Source organism: Cupressus sempervirens, chromosome 7 (assembly GCF_028749045.1).
Source record: "Cupressus sempervirens isolate cs-2001-9-10 chromosome 7, ASM2874904v1, whole genome shotgun sequence".
Lineage (NCBI taxonomy): Eukaryota > Viridiplantae > Streptophyta > Pinopsida > Cupressales > Cupressaceae > Cupressus > Cupressus sempervirens.
This window is the reverse complement of record NC_143124.1, coordinates 421405618-421426018: the sequence shown is the minus strand read 5'-3', so window position 1 is coordinate 421426018 and position 20401 is coordinate 421405618. Positions and strand designations below refer to the sequence as shown.

Below are 20401 nucleotides of genomic sequence, written 5' to 3'. Positions count from 1 at the left end.
GTATGACTGATTACATACCTAGGAACCTTCCATTCAGCAAAGATCAAAATATACTTGATGACTTTTCGAGGGCTAAACAAGAGTTAGATGCAAAGGATTGCATTCATAGAGCAGAGATAGCGGGTATTACTCATCAGGATGATAAATTTGATATAGGGATGTAATATGGACAGCATACTAAGGTAAGTATCCTCGAAGACCCTATGGTAATATTTGCTAACAATATGCTTAGGGAGATGTTTTTAAGTTTTTATCATTTCTCTTTTGAGGATTTTTCTTCCATGTATACTGAACAAATGAATGAAGCAAGAGATCAAACGTTTGATTTAAATGATGGTGAAATATATTTCTTCTCATTTGATCCTATTGATAACGCAATGGTAGGAATTAAGTCTAGACAAGTGTTAAATGAAATGCACATATTATGTAATAATTGTTTTCTAACACTTGTTAATGGATCAGATTTTATTAAGTAACAATATAATACCATATTCAGCAGGTTCAAAGTATTGCAGGATCAGAATCGGGTATTTGATCGAGGAAAGAAGTGATGTTTATTTTAGGTGGCTTGGTCGCCACCCAGTTTCATGTGCATCATGCCCAGCACAAGTGCTCGGTCTGTTCCTCCAGAGATAACTGAGATCTCTCTATGCTCACAGGGAGCATACATCCCCAACAAGAGCCACTGATGGCACCTTATTTTTAGAGTCAGTTTGTGCATACGGGTTGTATGTTCGTATATATTCGGAACAGATTGAACTAATGATAGCAGTTCAGGATTTTATTGAAGGAGTTCCAGCACACAACATATACCACAAATGTATACCTGACTTTTGGATCCTTGTCAAAACAATTCTTGCAAGAAACTTTTGAGGTTGATAGGGGTTCCTGTGATTGAGGCTCCTTCTGAAGTTGAGGCAGAGTGTGCATCATTATGTAAATGTGGCGAAAGGGTTTCCATTTTAGCAAGGACCTTGGCCTGCCTGGATCATGATGCCCTTCACTATAAGAAGGATGGATTTAATGATTTCAACATATTTTACATGCAGGAAGCTTCTGGGACAAAAGGAGGTTCTAGTGGATCACCAGTAATTGATTGTCAGGGACAGACCATTACATTAAATGCTGGAAGCAAATCATCAAGTTCGTCTGCATTTTTCCTTCCACTTGAAAGAGTAATAAAATACTGGATCAACATCCAAGTCATAAGGGTATCAGTATTTGGCATTGAAGTGCTTATCAATGTAGCATACACATTACGACTTGATAAGCATCCTTTGTGGAAAAAACATTTAAAACTTAAGGGCATTATCAAGATACCAAGCTACATATGGATTAGTTGTTCAACTATAAAAGTTAATTAGCATTTTCCATACTCAGTATCGTTTAGCTAATACATCTTGGTCTCTTCATATGTGAGCTTGCAGTTTTGTTTCGTCTTCACAAAATTGATGTGGAAAGGATGGAAATATCACAATTCAGGTTCCAAGTGGGGACATGACAATCAAGTTGGAAATTCAGTTAAACAGATTCAGCATTTAAGAAAGCATCCCATTCAGCAGTTTGAAGATGTTCAAATGTCTTTTATATGCTGAGAGAGTTATGTTAATGGTTTGAGGGTAAGCAACAAACCACTATTAAAAAAAATAATAAAATAAAAATGGGAATCAATCAAGGAACTGGACCTCACTTTGACACAGCTTGCAGCGGCTATGCCAGTTGACATAATATCAGGGCCAAGTGATCCTGCAGTTTTTTCTCTGCCACAGCAGCCTTTGCATAAATGCCTATTTCCTGGAGCATCAACATACATTTTTTTCTGTGACAAATCCGCATCAGTTTGAACTTGATGGAGTTAGTTTTCTTGGCACTTCTGACCAGAATGTAGGTGACCTGAAAAAGTATTCTGAAGCAAAGGATAGTTTCAATACACCGAACTAGGAGTAAGACATGAAAGCATTACCAACGAGATTCAAACAAGAATATCCTAAATAAGTGCTCAAACACATAGCAGTAATAAAGAAGCCTGATGCAGTTTGGATGGTAATTGTTGAGAAGCCTGCCCTATGCGTGAAGTTGGTATGACTAAACATCACTCAATGCACCCAGCCATTACATGGAGTGAATGGCTCTACTTCCATTGTGAAAGGATGAAAAGTGCGAAAGAGTTTCAAAATATGCAGATGTCTCTAAAGAGTGCAGACACGTGATATTTATTGCTATTTTTCATGTTACGAGCAGGGCCGGGAAATAGGATGAAAGCACTCTATTTTAGAAATATTTGCTTTTCGGGACGTTGTGCTCAGTAGTGGAGTTTTCGGTGCTCATGCTTCCTCGGATAGTTAAGGAAGAAGATTTATTGTTTGTTATTGATTCTAATGATCTCATGTGCCTTCTTGCAGGTTTGGGATACATGTCAGAAGTTCTCAGAAGGTAGGAAACACTCGAGTTTGAAAGCATGTGCTTAAGAGGAGGGCACGATAATTTTTGACGCCGTTTCAAACTACCTTCTCCAAATCATGACTAAGGCAGTTTTATGATCAAGAATCTATAGTTGAACTGGAGATTGTGATTGGTAGAAATCCAACACATTGGCAGATAGATAGTTCACAGGGAAGCAGTCACGGGAGTCCGAGATTATATTTGGTTCTGCAAAAAGATTTAAACACGTACTCCATGAATTAGTGAATTCATACCCGACTCGATGGATGCAAAAAGTTGTGCATTAACGCCAATGGGAGATATAAAGCAAACGCTTTTAATTATATTTTGATAAAATTAAAACATATAAGTTTTCAATATTGGTTAGTTTTATTTATGGAGGGTTGCGATGTTTGGTTAAGCAACCGATACCCTTTGAACATTTATAAATTTAGATGTAAAAAATCAAGAGGAAGAACAATTCATATTCATTTTTTAAAAATCTTACAATTTATAAGGAATTGATATATTATATTCTTCTATTGGTGAAGAATGAGTTTTTGAACTAAGTCTATGGATGCGGATTATTGAATAAATGTATTTATATGCGACTTTGGAGTCAAATGCATTGGATGGATCGTCTGAAGGATTGTCTCCAGTGTATTTTATTTCCAGCATGATCAGTAAGAAGTATTTATTTATTTTATTTTCTTAAAGTTTTTAGAAGTCAAGAATACTATATAGTTTGTCCTTTATGATCATTTCTCAATTTTATAAATAATTTATTATCAGAGTAAGTAGATCAAATCAATTGTGGCTATTTGAATTCGACAAATACAAATATTGTGAAATATTTTAATTGTTTCCTTATTTGTATATATTTTGTCCTACTAAGGGTTAAAATATTATAGACTAGTTTAAATATGTATAAAAGCAATTGATTTATCACATCCTGATGACTAAACTATTTATAAATTCAATGTACATAACATCATAAAGTTGTATGTGAAAACTTATAGTTCTGACTCTATCACCCTTTGGCACTGGTCTTTATATTTTTTCATAATTCAAATCTATAGCTGGCAATTATTTCATATCTTTCCTTTAAAGAATTAATCTATTCATTTATTGCAATTATTATTATTTTTATTTTAAAAACATTCATATATTCATTTATTATTCCTAATCTATAATTTGCAAACTTAAAGTTTTCCATTATTCTTGCCATTTGGAAACTTTCATTATATTTGTGCTCTAACCAATCTGCTATAAGGATCTTGGATATAAGGCTGTTGTCCAAGATCACACCCGCCTCGGTTTTGCAGAGCCGAACGTGCAAGGAACTTGGACCGTGTTGCTCAGTTCCGTCAAGTTGGCCTTAACTAGTTGGATATCCCAGCATCGAGCGAGCAAGGTTCGTAGGATTCCAATTTGCGGTTTTGGAAACCAATAGAAAGGAAGAAAGATTTTTTTGAATGTTAATTGTAAGGGGAATAGGAGGAAACTAGTATATTTTTACTTTGTTTTTTGAGTAGCTTAATAGTATGGCACAGGCAGAATAATTGTGTGGTTATTTTGTTTTGTGTTTGAAATAATGGGTAATTGATATTTATCAAATCTTGAGGTCTGAACATTTGTTTCTTGGATTGTAATTGATCTTGTGGTAATTTCTTTTCTGTTTTTTAATATTGTTCTATATAGTTATGTCAGGTGAATAAATCTATCAGTTTATGTACTCATATTTTGTAGATTGAAGCATTCAAGTCCCTTCAATTTCTCTGCGATAGGGAGGATTTAGTGAATAGTCTTGTGGTCATTTGTTAGTTTTTCCCCTGATTATCCATGTCTGAAAACACATTCATTTCATCGTGATGAATGAATGTCAGTAAGCCTTTGTATCTTCAGGTTAATGATATAATCACTATTCGATTCATTGAATATCTTTCTAGGAGGGAGATGTACCTCGCAATTTAGACGAGTTATCAATTCATGATAACACATCCAACTATTGGTACTCTTTGTCCTTCATTCTGGGCATAAGGAGTCAGCTTGTATATTCAATTTTAAAGGACAAATCTATTTACTAACAACCCCAAAGAAACGTTTTTCCAAAAAGGTGGATTCAATCACTCATCATTGTTGGAACAAGATGACCATGTCATTGCACCTCCTTCCATATACCCTATCTCTAAGGTACTATAGAAATATTACATTTTCTTTGTTAGGGAGGTTACCACCATATAGAGATCCTGAAGTTCCTAATGGGTAGAAAGGGGCGTTTAGTAGACTCTTCTAGGATCTAGAAGTGGAGAATAATGTTAGGAGAGAATTTGTGTTGATTGTCTCGGGAAGAAATCATACTCTGTGTTGTTAATGACCAATCTAAAATGGATGCTAGTACACAACGGTACCTCCATGGTCAAAATTATACATAGCTACAACTTGTTGCAATCAAAATCCTCTCACAACTAATTTTTTTATTTTGTTTTTTCACCATTTGTATTTGTACCGTCTTAAAATGGAAGCACTTCATTTTGGGATCTTTTAGCCCTATTTGGTGTGGTTTTGGTCTCTCTTTCTTCTTCCAATCTTGCTCAAGTTTTTAGGGCATCTCTCATTTTTCCGGCATGGCCCCTTACATCCTATATTATCACCTTTTTGGTCATATCTTTTGCGGTTTCTATATTTCCTGAATCTTGTGCACTTTCCCCTAGACCTCAGGATCCTCTTTCTTGGGATTACCCTCAAGTATAGATTGACCTATACATAGAGGGACTTACGTCCCAGGGCTTAATAAGTCTCAAGTGTTTAAATTGTTTAATTCTATCTCCTAGGTCAGCCTACTTTATTTTGATCTCAATAACTAGAGTATAAGGAAACTTGGGCATTTCATTTTCATCCATCATCATCATGATACAAAAAATGAAGGGCAAGAATACACACGTATATGAGACTTAAGAAAGCATTTCAAGGCATCCATCAAGCATTCTTCAAGCATTCCTCCAAGATCTAGCATTTCCTCCTTGCATCAAGCTTCTTCCTTGAAGGTGGTAATGGAGTTTGGCTTCTAAGGAGAAGGTCTTCCATTCTTCCATTCTTCACCAAGGCATGTCACAAAAATTTCCATTCATGAGGTTTTAAATTCTTTGAATCAAGGCTACTACATTTGCATATTTGATCACATATCAAATTCAATTGCATCTACAAAGGTAATTATATTTCTCATTCATATATCTAGTCCTACTACATGGTAACATTTCCTTTATCATTATCTGCATTTCAATTTCAAGGCTGATTCCTCAATCTAGGGATTGACCACGGCAATCCCTCATCCAACAAAACAAAAACCATTTTTCTTGTGTGCAGGGACAAGGCATCATGCGACTTCAGATCTAAAAATTACTTGCCGAGGGTTGCAGGAAAAATCAGGGTCGACTTTGTTATAGTGCTCCGAGAACATGTCCAACATTCCCTAAGCCTATTGATAGGTTTTCTTTTGGTTGACATGTACTTGGAGGATTGGGCTTTTCGGGGTTTTCTGGGTTTTCTATTTTGATCGCAGATCCACAATTGAAATCTCAATCACACTTTCAGATCCATGGCTTTCAGAGCAGATAAGCATTTTCCCTTACATATTTTAGGTCAGATTTCCACCCTTCCTTTTATCTCTTAGCATAGACCTATGCTTATATTTTAATTGGGCACACATATAGCACTTAGACCTATTTTACTCGTCATTTAATCAATTGTTTCAATTTACATTCACATTGCACATTTAAAGTTACTTACATTGCATGACAGAGAAATTGCTTGCGTACTTCTTTAGTATAATTTGGGTTTAGTATTGGCATTCCTTTTCCTATTTGGGTTTTGCAAATCTAACTTGAATTGCATTAAGAGTTATGTTTGGAAACCCCTCTTTCTCTTGTATTGAATGATAGTGTGAAGTGGAAGTCTATTATTTACACATCTCATGAAGTGTTTTTTTTCACCAATAAACAATATTATAGATTTAGTACATGACACTCTTTAATTTATTTTACATTTTTTTTTTTTTTTGGTTTTCTCTCTAAGTTGCAAGTTCTTCTGCTGCTAAACAGAATTAGAATGTGATGGAGCCTTATTTTTTGGCAAAAATCAGGGCCTCCATTTATAATGTTGGTGGTGGAAATACAATCGCAGATGTCAGAATGTCAAAGTCAAACCAAAAAATGCATACACATCAATGGTGGTTGATTTATGGAAAGGACTGGAGAAAATACATTGGAGTGCAATGTGGCTATTGGCTATATTTAATGTTTTAGGAAGATTCAACAACACATCTGCAAATGACAGATAATACATTGGTCTTCTCAAAGATGTGCCTAAGCTGGGTAAATATTTGAAGCAAAATCATTGTTAGAGTTGAGAGATAACAGTGAATTAGCAATTTCTAAACCTAAATGACAGTTGCAATATTTTCAAGTAAATATCAGGACTGATGCATAGGAGACTAAAAGACATCAAAAGTATACCAACATTATTCATGGATTGTGGAATTCAGAGTAAAACAGTATTATTGTGATTCAGAAACTATACAGGAAATCAAAGAGAACAGGAATATCACAGAAACAAGGTAGCAACAGTATCATTTCATAGAAGATCCTATGAACAGATCCATCAGTGTATTGTTGACTGACTATTCATATTTATACTTCATATATATATTCAGACATTGGAGTCAACAGTATCAACAAGGACTTTTATTGCCAACATCGATATCACCAATCAGAATATAAACTGTATAAGATTAACTGTTCTGATATTGTAATTCCTGAATAAAGGAGTACAGGAGCATTCTTGATGAGTGAAAACAATAACTAAGTGTAATCAGACACAGCATCAGCTCTGGTTTTACCAGTCCCAGGAGGCCAGGCAGATCACATTTCATGCTATATATCAGTTTGGTTGGGATATCGTCCCGTTGAATGTCTTGCAAGCTGATAGCAACCATATAGGCATCCTTGATTACATATTCTCCAGATTTGGATCCCATCCATATTATCATGTTTTCTCCTGAAAAGTGGAAGGCTGGAAGGCTATGATTATAGTTTATATTTTCTTCACCAAAGCAGTTCATAACACACATGGAGATTTTCAAACCCATATTGGAGATTATATATTGGATCGAGTATTGAAGTGGGTCCATACACAACTCCCTGGTAGTCGCTAAAGATAGGCATTGCTTTTGAAGTTACTGTGATAGAAAGTATCATACAAAGAGGAACATTTCACCCAGGTCAAATCTCATACTTACAAAGCATATTTCATCCAACACAGATGTTCAAGACAGACAAAAGGAATAAAGGCTACTGAGAATGTCACAAAATATATAGAGCCCGAAAATTCAAAGGGTCGAAGATAGTCATCAAATGGAGTAATACGCACATAACTTTCAGGAGGAGAAACAGCCGTTCTAATGATTCACATCACTCTGTACGTAGATTGGATGCGACTGTGCCATTACCCGAGAATCATCACGAAGGAATTGTTTTGTGCAATAAAGCCTTGCTATTGAGACATAATATCTCTGTCCTGAGCACCCGCGTCCAGGTTCTTATTGGTTTTCAATCAAGCAGTATGGAGGAAGACGAGGGGATATACCAGAAATTGAAGACCTGCCAAGACCATTTGCGCCACAGAGATGAATATGGGGGAAGCCCTCAAATCGTGTGAAGAATCACCCTTATCAAATATTCCATTCCGAATGTAAAAACACACAAAATGCATGCTTAACTTGTTGCAGACTTTGTGCAGGTCATGAATTTCCCATATCTGGTGTACAATAGGGAGAAACAATAAACCGTTTGACAGGTTGTACCATCTTGGGCTAAGCCGTAAGGATAATTGTGTAGGTCACTTGGATTTCATTGTCTTTTTCTTCTTGTTTGTGATCGTACTATCTGTGTTTGAGGGTTTTGTTGTGAGGTTTTCACACATCGCCCCAAATCTTGGGGACCCCCCTTTTTCTAATCGCCTCGGCAAATTTTTGGATTGCCCTAAAATTTTTGAGTTTTGAAATTTCACGCCTTGGCACCTTCAAGACAAATGTGGGGAGGCTTAGCTTATTTTCACCCGGTTTCAACTTGATTTTCCAAAGCTATCAATTCTATCCCTAGGCTGAATAATTTTCTAAGTTAATGTCAACTTGGCAGGATAAAATTGTGAATTTTGTACTTAGACAATTTCTTTTGAAAATTTGGTTTTAATTGTGTAAATTTGGATGATTTTCAAAAGGAAAATTTTAATTAGACTTAAGTTTTGGAAAATCTCAAATTTTTCTTTGGTGAAAATTTTAATTTTGTTGAAATAGGGCTAAATTGCAAAAAATTGATTTTTGGTTCTAGATGCAATTTTATTTATCTTTATTGGCATAGCAAAATCGATTTAGGTAGAAAGTTGCAAAAAATTGGCTTTAATAGATTAAAATTGCCTTGAAAGCTTTTAGTTTTTAATGAATTTGGTAATTTAATATTGAAAAAATCGCTTTTGGTTAGCCAAAATCCAAATTTAATGACGTATTAATTACTAAACCCTCATTAAATGGAAATATTTAACACCCTCAAGGCACCATTTAATTTCGTTTTGCAATTTGGAGCTAATTGGCAAATTTAAAAATGCAATTTTCTTTTGGGCAAAATTAAATTTTTGAGCTAAGCACTTAATTATGGGCCATGACTTGGAGTTAATTTTTGTTTTTTTTCTCCTCCAAGACCAGGTCGGCCAGCTTAGAGGGAAAAGAAATTGGGTATAAAGGAGACCTCTTTCCCATTTCTTCTTCACAATTCATTCCTTCCTCTCCATGCTTGGGCGAATTTCCTTGGGAGCAGATTTTGATGCTTAGGCGATTTTGTTCCAAGGCAGATTCCTCTCCATTCTTGAGCGAATTTCTCTTGAGGAGCAGATTTCAGGCCTTGGCGATTTTCCCTGTGGGCAGATTTTTGCAGATTTTTGGTGATTTGTTCTCCTTCTATGTGCTGCGATTTGTGCCCTAGGTAACATTTTTTGGGCAAATTGAGGACTTCCATGCTTGGGCGAATTAAGACAAGGGCAGAACTTTCCACTCTCGGCATTTTCTTGAGGCAGATCTGATTTGGTGACATGGGCAATTCATGGTGAAGGTCTGATTTTTCCCTATTTAGGACTGCATTTCTTATATCAGAATTGGCGATTTTGTTGGGAGAAGGGATGCATATGAAGGTTTGATTTTTGTTTGTTGGGCAAGTGTTGGATAGTTTTAGAAGTTTAAATTTCTAATTTGCAAAGGGATTTGAAATTCTTGAAGTCATATCCTAGGTTCCGAAAAGTCGCTGTAAGATTATTGGTTAAAGTGAATTTTCATCATCTAGAGTTGCAAGGGGTCCTTAAGCTGACATCCATCTTTCATTCTAGTCTAAGGATTGCTCCTCTTGGTTCTTCTTGCCTTCTGGTCCACCACTCTACCATCCCGTAATGGGGCGACGAGCATGGAGGATGGTAGTGCAAGTAAGAATCCCAAGTGAGCAAACACTAAGAAAGACAAAGAGGATATGATGCCCAAAACTTCCTTCTTCTCGAAAATGAAGAGAATAACCGACACCAATATCGGTACAGTGGACATGATACGGATGAGGGACAGACTAAAGGAAGGACAATCCCCTTTGGCAAAAAGGATATACAAGAGCGGAATTGTACATGCAGTGGCTTTTCCCCCCACATTGCCTTGTCCATAATTGATTATGGAATGTGCATCCAAATTTGTTCTAAACAGTAAATCCATCATTTTTGATGAAGGGAAGAGAGTGTTGGCCAGCATTGGCGAACAAGCAATCGAAGAAACATTCAACATTCCCCAATACAAGGGCATGACGGTTGTGATGATGAACCAAGCAACTAAATCATTTCAAGATAACCAAGAGGCCTATTACACGCATCTAAAGCAGAATTGGATACGTGAGGGAAGGAAGGGAGTTAACAGATCATCGAGGATCACAATGGCAGATTTCAAACCAGAATATGGTGATCTCGTTGTTCTGCTCAGCCGGATCATGGGCCTAGCTCAAGGGATGCAATTTGAAAACTGGATGTACTTCATTGATGAGATCGAGAAAGGGAAAAGAAGGTTTGATTGGGTCAAGATCATAAGCGAGAACTTAGAATTGCAACTCAAAACCGTGCAAAACCAAAGGCAATTCTACATGGGCTCCTATCTGTTCTACCTAATTGCTAGATTGTACAAGAGTCCGAGACTTAGGGCCTTAGGAGAAGTTGGTAGTGGACTGGGACAATATTTGGTACATGAATGCTATCCACAACTCCATTTGCACAACAACAAGGATTACAAGATATTTTGTGATGCCTTCGCTATGAAGACAGTAAGGGTACTACAAGGAACACCTACTAAGAGACTTTCATCGGACACAGAAACAAAGATAAAGAAATATGGAAGTTGATTCATCCAATTTCCGCAGTTTACATACATTAGAGTGGCAGGAAGTACAGTTTGTCCTAAGAGGCTTACAAGGTACCCACTCGACAAGGAAGTTTTGTTAGAATTGGCTAGGCAACTTGAGCACTACGATAGAATAATGAGAAACGAAGGGAAAATAGGCATTTCGTTCTCGATCGTAATTGGCAATGATAGTTGCCCAAATCAGGCCTCCTTTGAAGCCACAGAGAAGGAATTGGAATGGTATCATCTAGGATGGTACAAAGCAAGGCAAGGATTCGATGTAATGACCCCTTTTTAAAACCTTTGACCTGTGGTTCAAAATTTAGTATAATTAGGAAAGTCATTTAAAAAAAAACATGCCTTGGATCCTTTTAATCATTCAATATTTGAGGAGTTGAGCTTTGCAAGTTAATTAACCTGATTTATTTAATAAGTCTCACTTATAGTGGCAAGCAAATCTTCTCCCTTCTGGTTATGACCAACTGGAGAGGGTAGATTGACGGTGCAAAGGGCGCGTGAAACAAGCTACAAGCGGCTCCTTGGAGGATACCGTCAGGTGCTCGAATTTACTCCGCCTCTTCCTTCACCCACTCCCTATCTTCAGAAATCATAACTCAGATGTGAATCAGAGTCCTTGAGCTATAAGTTTGAATATATATTTACAAATTGTTATTAAGTAAATGCTATCTTATTATTATTTCCTCTTTGTCATGATTTTTAATATATGAACACTGTAAAACACTTATCATTACGTGTATAGATATTAATTTAAAATATATACAAGTTTCTCTTGCTTTATCACAATTTAATTCAAATATATATATATATATATATATATATCACATGATCGGTTAAGTTATGAACCTTGATAATTTAAATATAGCCTGAGATCATTATAACAATGATATGTCTATATGTATTTGTTTATGTATTGACACTACTTCATAATTCCTTAATGCTTAATAGCATGTATTTGTTTATCTTTCCTTAACATTAATATTTATGGAAAAGTACCTTATCAATTAAATTTTATGATTGGAAAGCATTGGATTCAATCAGCGAATAAATATACATATCGATCTCATACAATGCTTTATACATCTAACACGGTTATCATAATAAAATTCTACAATGATTATATTATCATTATTTCATAATTGCAATGATAAGTTCAAACGTACTTGTACACATTCAGATTACGGTGCTACTATATTACGATATCGACAGTTTGGTGTTGTTTCCACTCAAAGGTTCCCCACTGTAATCGGCAGATATCCTTACAACCGCGCAATGTAATGTTGGTCTTACGTGTATCCACTATTTCATATATCCTCTGCGTGTTGCTGTATATTACTTTGGTATGCCGAATGCTTGTTCTCCTTCTTATTCTTCCTCTCCTCCGTGACCTAACCCTAATAACGGGTATTAATATGTCTTTGGTAGGTCACGTATGTAAGGTTGTGACGTTACATACGATTCATAGTTTTAATGTCTTACTTATATAATTCTTAATGCTCGTTATTATATTTAATAAGCATTTGTAAATATATATAAGTATCAATAATGATAATTATTAATGGATTAGGGTTCTTTTCTTTCAGAGAATGCTTATAGGAATCAAATCATATTTATTAAACATTAATAATGCAAGATTAATATATTACAAGTTAAATATATTATAATGTTTTTATATGGTGTATGATTCATACGGGACTTGTAATATTTATTGCTACTTGTATGTTATTTTTGTGTGAAACAATTTAAAGTAATGCCAACATAAAAATAAAGTTGATTATATCAATTAATATTCAATTTTAATACATAATATCTTTGGGGGAGAAAACCACATTAATCCAGGTTCATTACATTCGATCCTAATGGTCTTATCAAGGTATCTATGGAAATGAATTCAAGCATGTTCCCACCATAGAAGACTTTTGGGCCAACGCCAAAGATGACTTTCATGTGAGAAAGCTAGCTTTCTCAAGGCTGTCGGTGAACATGATGAGGGCTATTAGATGGAGAGGCCTCGATATTCCGGATCAACTGGAGGATGATGGAAATGTGTTGAGAGAAGACCATGATACAGTAGAAGGAACAGAATTGAATCCAGTAGATTGGGATGACCATCAGGATCCTTCCTTGGAAGCAGTCACAAGGGTAGTGAATTTACATACCGAGTCATGGTATAATGAAGGACTAAGGAAGCTAAAAAGTCAAAGGACTCCCCTTACCTATGAGATGATGAAATCAAAAGAGAGACAAGAAGAATCAGTCAGACAAAGGAATGAAGGAAATCGCCGGCAACAGGAAATGATTAGAAATAGCAAGAAGAAAGTTTTGGAGGTAGAGAAGGGCAAAGAACATCCAAAGCCTATAGCCAAGAGACAGCATGTAGCGCCATCAAGAGAGAGTATAATTGAGGCTAGAAGCCAAGAGGTCAATTCAAATGATAAAGGGGCCACGGTGGAGGTGAGCTCTGATTCAGAATCAAGTGGCTATAGTGAAAGCACCAAGTACTCCCCTCTCTCGAAGAACCAAAAAGGAAATGATATGGAAGAAACTAGTAGAGAAGAAGATGGACCAATAGACATCGAGGCAGTAAGTCAGGAACCCGAGGCCATTGGTGATGCTTTGTTAGTCGAACCAAATCCAAATTTGGGGAGATGCATTGCACCACTATGGTTAAGACAAATGCTTATGCCAAGAGGCGAGGTGGTAACAACCCATACAGCTGAGGACATCCAAGGGTTAATGGAATAGGGTGATAGCGAGAACCAAAAACAAATGGCAAGAACGGTGACAAGGGTAATCAGGAGCGACGTTGGGGTGGCACTTGATTTTGAGGATATCAGAGAAGAGGATGTCAATGAAACAAATTTTGGATCGAGGTTGGATGAGTTGGGAAAGGTTACAATCAGAAAAAAGCATTTGGGCACCCTTTCCTCTCTCAATGCTTTTATTGGATTTGCGAAGGAATATGAGAAGGATCACGAAAAGATACTTCAAGTAGCGAGCAGCATGGTGAAGTCAATGGAACTCAGGGCAAAGCACACACCTTGTCCTCCTATGGGAGAAGTTAACAAAAGGCTAGCTAAGTTCATTGCCTTAGCTAAGAAAATGAAAGAAAAGGGAAGATTTATATTAGAAGATCATTTGTTGTAAGCCCAAGTGGCAATTTTCATTTCTTCTAGAATAGGACAAGTGTCTATTTCTGATTGGCCACCATTTTGGTGCCTTCTCATTGGTTGCCACTTTTTGCACTTTTTTCATTGGTCCATTGATGAGGTGGCAGCTTCTCATTGGCCGATGGGGTGGCAACCCTAATTAGCGTTTTGAGGATCCAATCTGGATCGTTGATCTTGTTTTGATCTCCACCGTCCGTTGTATTTTTGGCCCCTATAAAAGGCCATTTGCTCTCATTTGTAAAGGGGTTGGAGAAATTGTTGCGAAGATAATACCAAAATTGCGCTCTTTTCCATTGTTGCGATTTGCATGTTGATTAAGAACATTGGGTGTTATTGCATGTTTTCTACTTCCACTTAGTTAGATTTCCTTTCAAGTTGTTAAAGTTGGTTGCATTTGAAGTTGTTTAAGTGAAGTTAAAGTAGATGGATAGTTGTATGGTAGCATTGGTAAATGTTTGATAGGGATCAATACTAGGCCACTAGCGTCCTAGCGGTTGGTTAGGAAGCTTTGTGTGGTAAACTAGTTTATTATTCCTTCGAATCATTGCACCTGTGGAAGTGAGGCCGCTGGTCAGCTCTCATTAGGTTCGATCCCCGTCCATTTGCTAACCTTCCATTCATAGGAGTAAGAGTAGAATAGTGAATAGCTGGGTAGTTGAAGTTTAGAGAGAAGGAAGTTAGAGTAGGTCGAGTATTAGAACACATCCACTCACCTTCCACCACCATCACTTTACCATCAACATCACCATTGGCAGACACATCCTCCATCATCGCCACCATCAACATTATCTACCTCCGCACATTTCACAAACCGAGCCACCATCACCTTCATCCCACCAAAGTCCAAGTCATATCCTTAAATGAAAAACGTAAGGCCGCCTGTGTGATTACCAGCAAATCACATCAATAAAACTGAGCGAGTATCCAACGGTGTAAGGAACATTGGAGCTATTGCTTATGTCTTCATGAGTAATAACTTTTCAAGAGAGGAGTTGCATGTTTGACAGCCCATATTGAATATTCAAATCCTAATATGTTATGTAAGTGATACAAAACTCGCATCAACAGGTTTCATACTTCATTGCAGTGGAGAAAAGTTCATATGTGGAGTTGTAATGGATCACAAGGGATCATAAATGAAATAATATTTGAGTTTACATTTTATTTTAGTATATTTGAGTTTGTGTTTCATTTTAGTATATTTTCAAGATGTTTAAGATGGATTCCAGGTCTTTAGATCTAGCTTTAAAGGAACTTTTAAGTTTTCAGACTTGGACAAATATTAGTAATCAGTAGTCTCCAATGTGACTTCAGTTCTGCTTTGACAATTTGATATATCTTTCCAGTATTCATATTTGGGCAGGCTTTGAAGTGATTCAGAGAGCTACAACTGAAGTTACAAAACAAAATCTAATTTTAAAGGAGCATGTAAGTTTTCATACTTGGACAAATTTTAGTAATCAGCAGTCTCCGATGTGTCTTCAGTTTTGCTGTGACAATTTGATATATTTTTCCAGTATTCATGCTTGAGCAGGCTTTGAAGTGATTCAGAGAACTACAAGTGAAGTTGCAGCTTAGGCGTGTATTGGATGTGTGTTGTGAGATTTCCAGGTATCTTCCTTGCCACCCAGACCTGTAGCAGTGCGTCTTAGGTGCATTTTCAGAACTACACCAGCCTTCTTATCCATCCAATCAAGGTATCACGTTGTCATTTCATAGCTGAGTTGTTGGCACATGTTATTTGTAACCATTGTGGGGTGCTACAGCAGTTCTTATTTACATTAGCCCTTTTCATCAACAGCTACTCCTGTTATTTTGATGTACATAATGCATATATGCTAACTTGTAATGCTTCGGACGATTATACCGTAAAAGCTATCATTTTATGCACTTTATTTTGTAAGCACTGAATGGTACTACTTCAGTATGTTTATATTTATAATTGCTTATGTACTTACCCACTGAACAAGTGGTTCAATTGTATTAAGCTTTCCCACTAGAAAAGTGGATGTGTCCATACACCCACCATTGAAATAAGTGAAAGATGCCTATTTACATTTCTCGTAATGCATATGCACCCCAGTGAATACATGGTATTGGCTGGCTTGCCACCTGGTCCTTTCCTTTTAGCATTCCATTTCAATTGATTGTAATCCCAAACACCTTTTGGTCTCACCTTGCCCAATGGAGGATCTAGGTAGACAGAAAGTGAGGAGTTCTGCTTGCATCTTACTTTCAGATGAATATATTTTCAAAAAAAAGTGTCGAGTGTGATTATTACCATAGTTCAAAATATCGTTATCGGCACCTTCTCACCAAGGACCCAAAAAAGATATCAGGTCCCCCATGAATGGAGAAGATTCAGCCTATGCGTAGTCCTGAACATCGGATGAGCAATATGGAAGATAAGTCGGAAACTTCTTGGTAAGATATTGAGAATTTAAAATCTCTTTTTCCAATCAGAAATCTGTTTTTCCAATCCGGATGGAACCTTCTTTCTCCTCCTTTGCCCTTTCTCTCCTCTCCAAATCTGTTTTCCCAATAAATAAAAATGTGTTTTGCCTTTTTCTGCATGGGTGATAAGTTTGCTATTTATCATGACAAAACAGAGAAATATCACCGATATTTTACCAAGCTCTCTGCAATATTTTGAAACTTCTTTGTGATAACCTATCCGCAATAAGTTGACGTTACTTCTCGGGAGCCAAAAAAGATCACAATACGTAGACTTATCACAGATATATCCGCGATATTTTGAACTGTGATTATTTCAATAAACACCAGTGTGACAATTACAATAACAATCATACACACCTGTAAAAATTAGTCTTTAGAAAACAAAAAATGAAAACATGAGAAAATGGCAAGAAACAACCTTACTGTGCCTTGTGGCATATGCATATTCTATTATTCTGGTAACTGGTTGTTGGCCATGCATTGAGTTTTTTTGTCCAACTATATCTTGACTACTATGTTTTTTGTGAGCTTACATTTTTTTATGCTGACTGGACTCCTCTAATGATTGTGCCTTGAATGGATGGATGATTGGATGCTGATTAGGCAAGCATATAGCAAAATTGTAGTGAATGACACTCAAACAAGTTTTACCTATCTCGGCCCATTTTTTAGAAAATACTGAGAATTTTCCACCCGAGGCTCGTTGGACGAATTGAAATGTAGCACCATAAATACTTGAATAACCAATCAAAATGCTAGTGTTCAACTAAATGCTCATCACTGCTATAGAAGTCTATGAAGTCACCTGTAAGGTTTGAAATCAATGTCTCCTGAACAGTGAGCACTTTAGGAATACGGGCATGATTGATCGGGCTATGCCCAACTCCAAATCGCACTTTAAATATCATGACCCTGAATGCAGTCTGCCATGCAACTCTTATCTCCGTGCCCTTGGCTGTACATGTGTGACACTATTCCTAGCCATAAAAGACTTAAACAAGAAGTTTTCTGAAACAAAATTGCTAGCAAAATTAAGGAATCTTACCACAAGTAGAACATCAAACCTTGACAATTTTCAAGATTTTTTTCATAACCTACCAAAGTATGACTTCCTTTAGAGATCCTAGATTTCCAATGCAAATGTAATGCAATATCACTCACTCTCTTCAAGAAAGCTTTCCGTTGCTCCTTGACTCGCAAGAAATGCATGTTATAATCAAGCAATGCCCATTGTTTGTGAAAAATAACTAAATCTCTCCTCTAAATATTGCATCTTAACAATCATTTGAGGTAGAACTCTTGCCAATGTTTTCGGAACAACTGACAAGACTTGGGGAGTTTTAGACCCTAAGATATAATACTACAATCAATTATACAACCAAGTCCATGTTGAACATAAATATAAACTCCCCAAGTAAAAGAGAAAAATGAGGATTGGAAAAAGACATCGAAGAGAAGGATTGATTCTGTAATATAAAATGGAGATATAATGGATCAGAATTGAGAAGGATTTGTCTCTGTTAACGAGCTAGTCATATTGATTCAAAAATATAAAATGCAAACACAATTAATAAGAATTGAAAAGGATTTGTCTCTATTAACAAGCTAGTCATACTTATGGCATGTGGATAGGTTGACTAACAAACAACACATATCCCAAAATAATACTAAGCTATACCTCATACACGGGCCACTAAATACAAGTAAGCTCCATACCATAGTTCAAAATCTCATTCTCTGCCACTTATCAACGAGGCAAAAAATAAAGTTCTTGGCAAATATCAGAGATAAATCGGCAACTTCTCGAGAAAATATCGAAAATTTTTAAAATAACATAAATTTAATTAGAAATGCATTTTATTGCAAAATTCAATAAGGATATGCATCTAATGAGTCAATAAATGAGTAAACAAAACAAACAAGTTGATCTAGATATATAAATGCGACATGTGACGAGGTTGCATCCTCATGTGGAATGTTGATGGCTGACAGCCATATTCACAGACTCTGAACTCTAAAGCAAACTAGAAATAGAAAATTGTCTTTGTAAAAGGATAAGCAAATACAAATGTCAAGTAAAATATGAAACTAATCCACATCTTCCTCTTCCCCTTACCACTAAAAACAAAACGAATTTAGAAAACTTACTTGTGAATCCGAAATCTGCTTTGTATCCACTTGTGATCAATCTATAAGACTGCTAGAAACTATTTCTTTGTCAGAACCCTTCTCTCCTACAATCAATCAAAATTACAAAACAAACAATGAATGGGCAAGTCGCTGGGTGTCCTAGTTTTACTGGTCTCGCCTAAGAGAAGTAGTTAAGTTATCGCGAGAAATTTGCAACTTATCGTAGAGAAGTGGCTAACTTATCGACAAGAATTTGAGGTCTTCTCAACTTGAGTTTCTCACCTAAAAACCTTAAGTTTTCTCGTTTTGGAAAAGTTCTCACGAGAAGTAGAGATATCTAACACTTCTCGGAGAGAATTTAATGTATGCTCCATACCATAGTTGAAACTTTTGAAAACGAATATTGTGATTGGTAATAGACAATGACTGCTTGCAATTGCGATCTAATCAAAACTGGATTGTGATTGGATGCAATCCAACCTGAATAGGATCACTAGCAACATTTGCAAAGCTTCTAATTTTTATCTGATGTTAGGGCGATTCCAAGTATGATTTAATCACAAGATACACAATGGTTTTTCATCCACTCTTTTCAATTTTTCTATAAAATATTTACTTTTGAACTTTCTATCAAACCTCAATTTTACACTATAGATTTGGATTTGCCAAAGTAACCAAATATGGATCAATTATGACACCCTAATGGGTACCCATTCTTCAAGAAATATCTTTTCCATTCTTGATCATTTAGGATGGACTTACTGCTTTATGGGCCCTTAATATGCAATTTTCTGAAGTTTATGGACACTGTCAAATTGCTTCCTTGAATCTGAAGCATGGTGAATTCCCATGTTCAATTCATCACTCAAAACTATATTCTACTACTATAAAACTACACAAATTGTAATCAACTTGGACCTCCAAACATGTCTATTTAAGAAACCTAAATCTCGCGCACTATGTTCAAAACTCAAAAATTGAAGTTTTCGGAACAGGGCAAAATGCATGGAAGTGTTCATCGAAAGGTGTGACCAAAACACTAAAACAAAAAACTTATAACCACACATCCACAAATTTACATACTATACCAAATCGTCATAAAATTTTGAACGTCACAAGCAGCTAGCACAATTCATACATCTGGCAATTAGTATCTGTCATGAGAAATCAAAATCTGAGAAAAGCCTAGTTATCGGATTCGTGCCTGGGAGGCCGGATTCAGGTTCAAGTCCGATCCGGATTCGTGCCTGGTCAATAGCATGGTCATCACATGAGAGGTGTATCAGTCATGAATTTTTCTGCGAAGACTGCAAGGCAAGTCGTCTTTTCAAATAACGATTAATGAGGATTAGTTGATCATAATAGCGTTCATAATGTGATTGCTATGGTTCAAATACGTTTTCTTTACCCTCCAAGAATTCCTTGATAGTTACTTTTAACATGCAAATTATTTCTATTAACTATGAAGTCTTGGTTAGTTAAAGCGTTGGGAGTTTCTAAGATGTGATGTCACCATAGCATTTTCTAAGTATAATGCTCTCTAAGTATGTTTGATATGGGAGGCAAACCTTCATTTAATAAACATTCACTATATTCTAAGGTTTTATATTGATGTCATATGGTGTCTCAATATCAATAGAGGCAGAAGGAAGAAGCATCGAAGATGAGTCAGGTATATCGTAGGATTTTGAATTTGCTATTTGATCTTGTCTTCTCCGCTAATTTATTGCCACAA

The 20401-nt window shown here is 36.3% G+C and overlaps 1 protein-coding gene across 3 annotated transcripts in view; it reads right to left on the bottom strand.

The window, feature by feature from the left end:
* Positions 1-20401, bottom strand: part of LOC149547333 (hexosyltransferase GAUT11-like) — a 115948-nt gene that overhangs the window by 52697 nt on the left and 42850 nt on the right. Inside the window, exon 2 of one of the 3 annotated variants that reach the window (XM_089791606.1) lies at positions 1691-1906. The exons of the other annotated variants lie outside the window; for them this stretch is intronic. Coding sequence (XP_089647732.1) covers positions 1691-1813 — 123 coding nt within the window. The 5' untranslated portion in view covers positions 1814-1906. The remainder of the gene's footprint in view (positions 1-1690; positions 1907-20401) is intronic. 3 annotated transcript variants of the gene reach the window in all.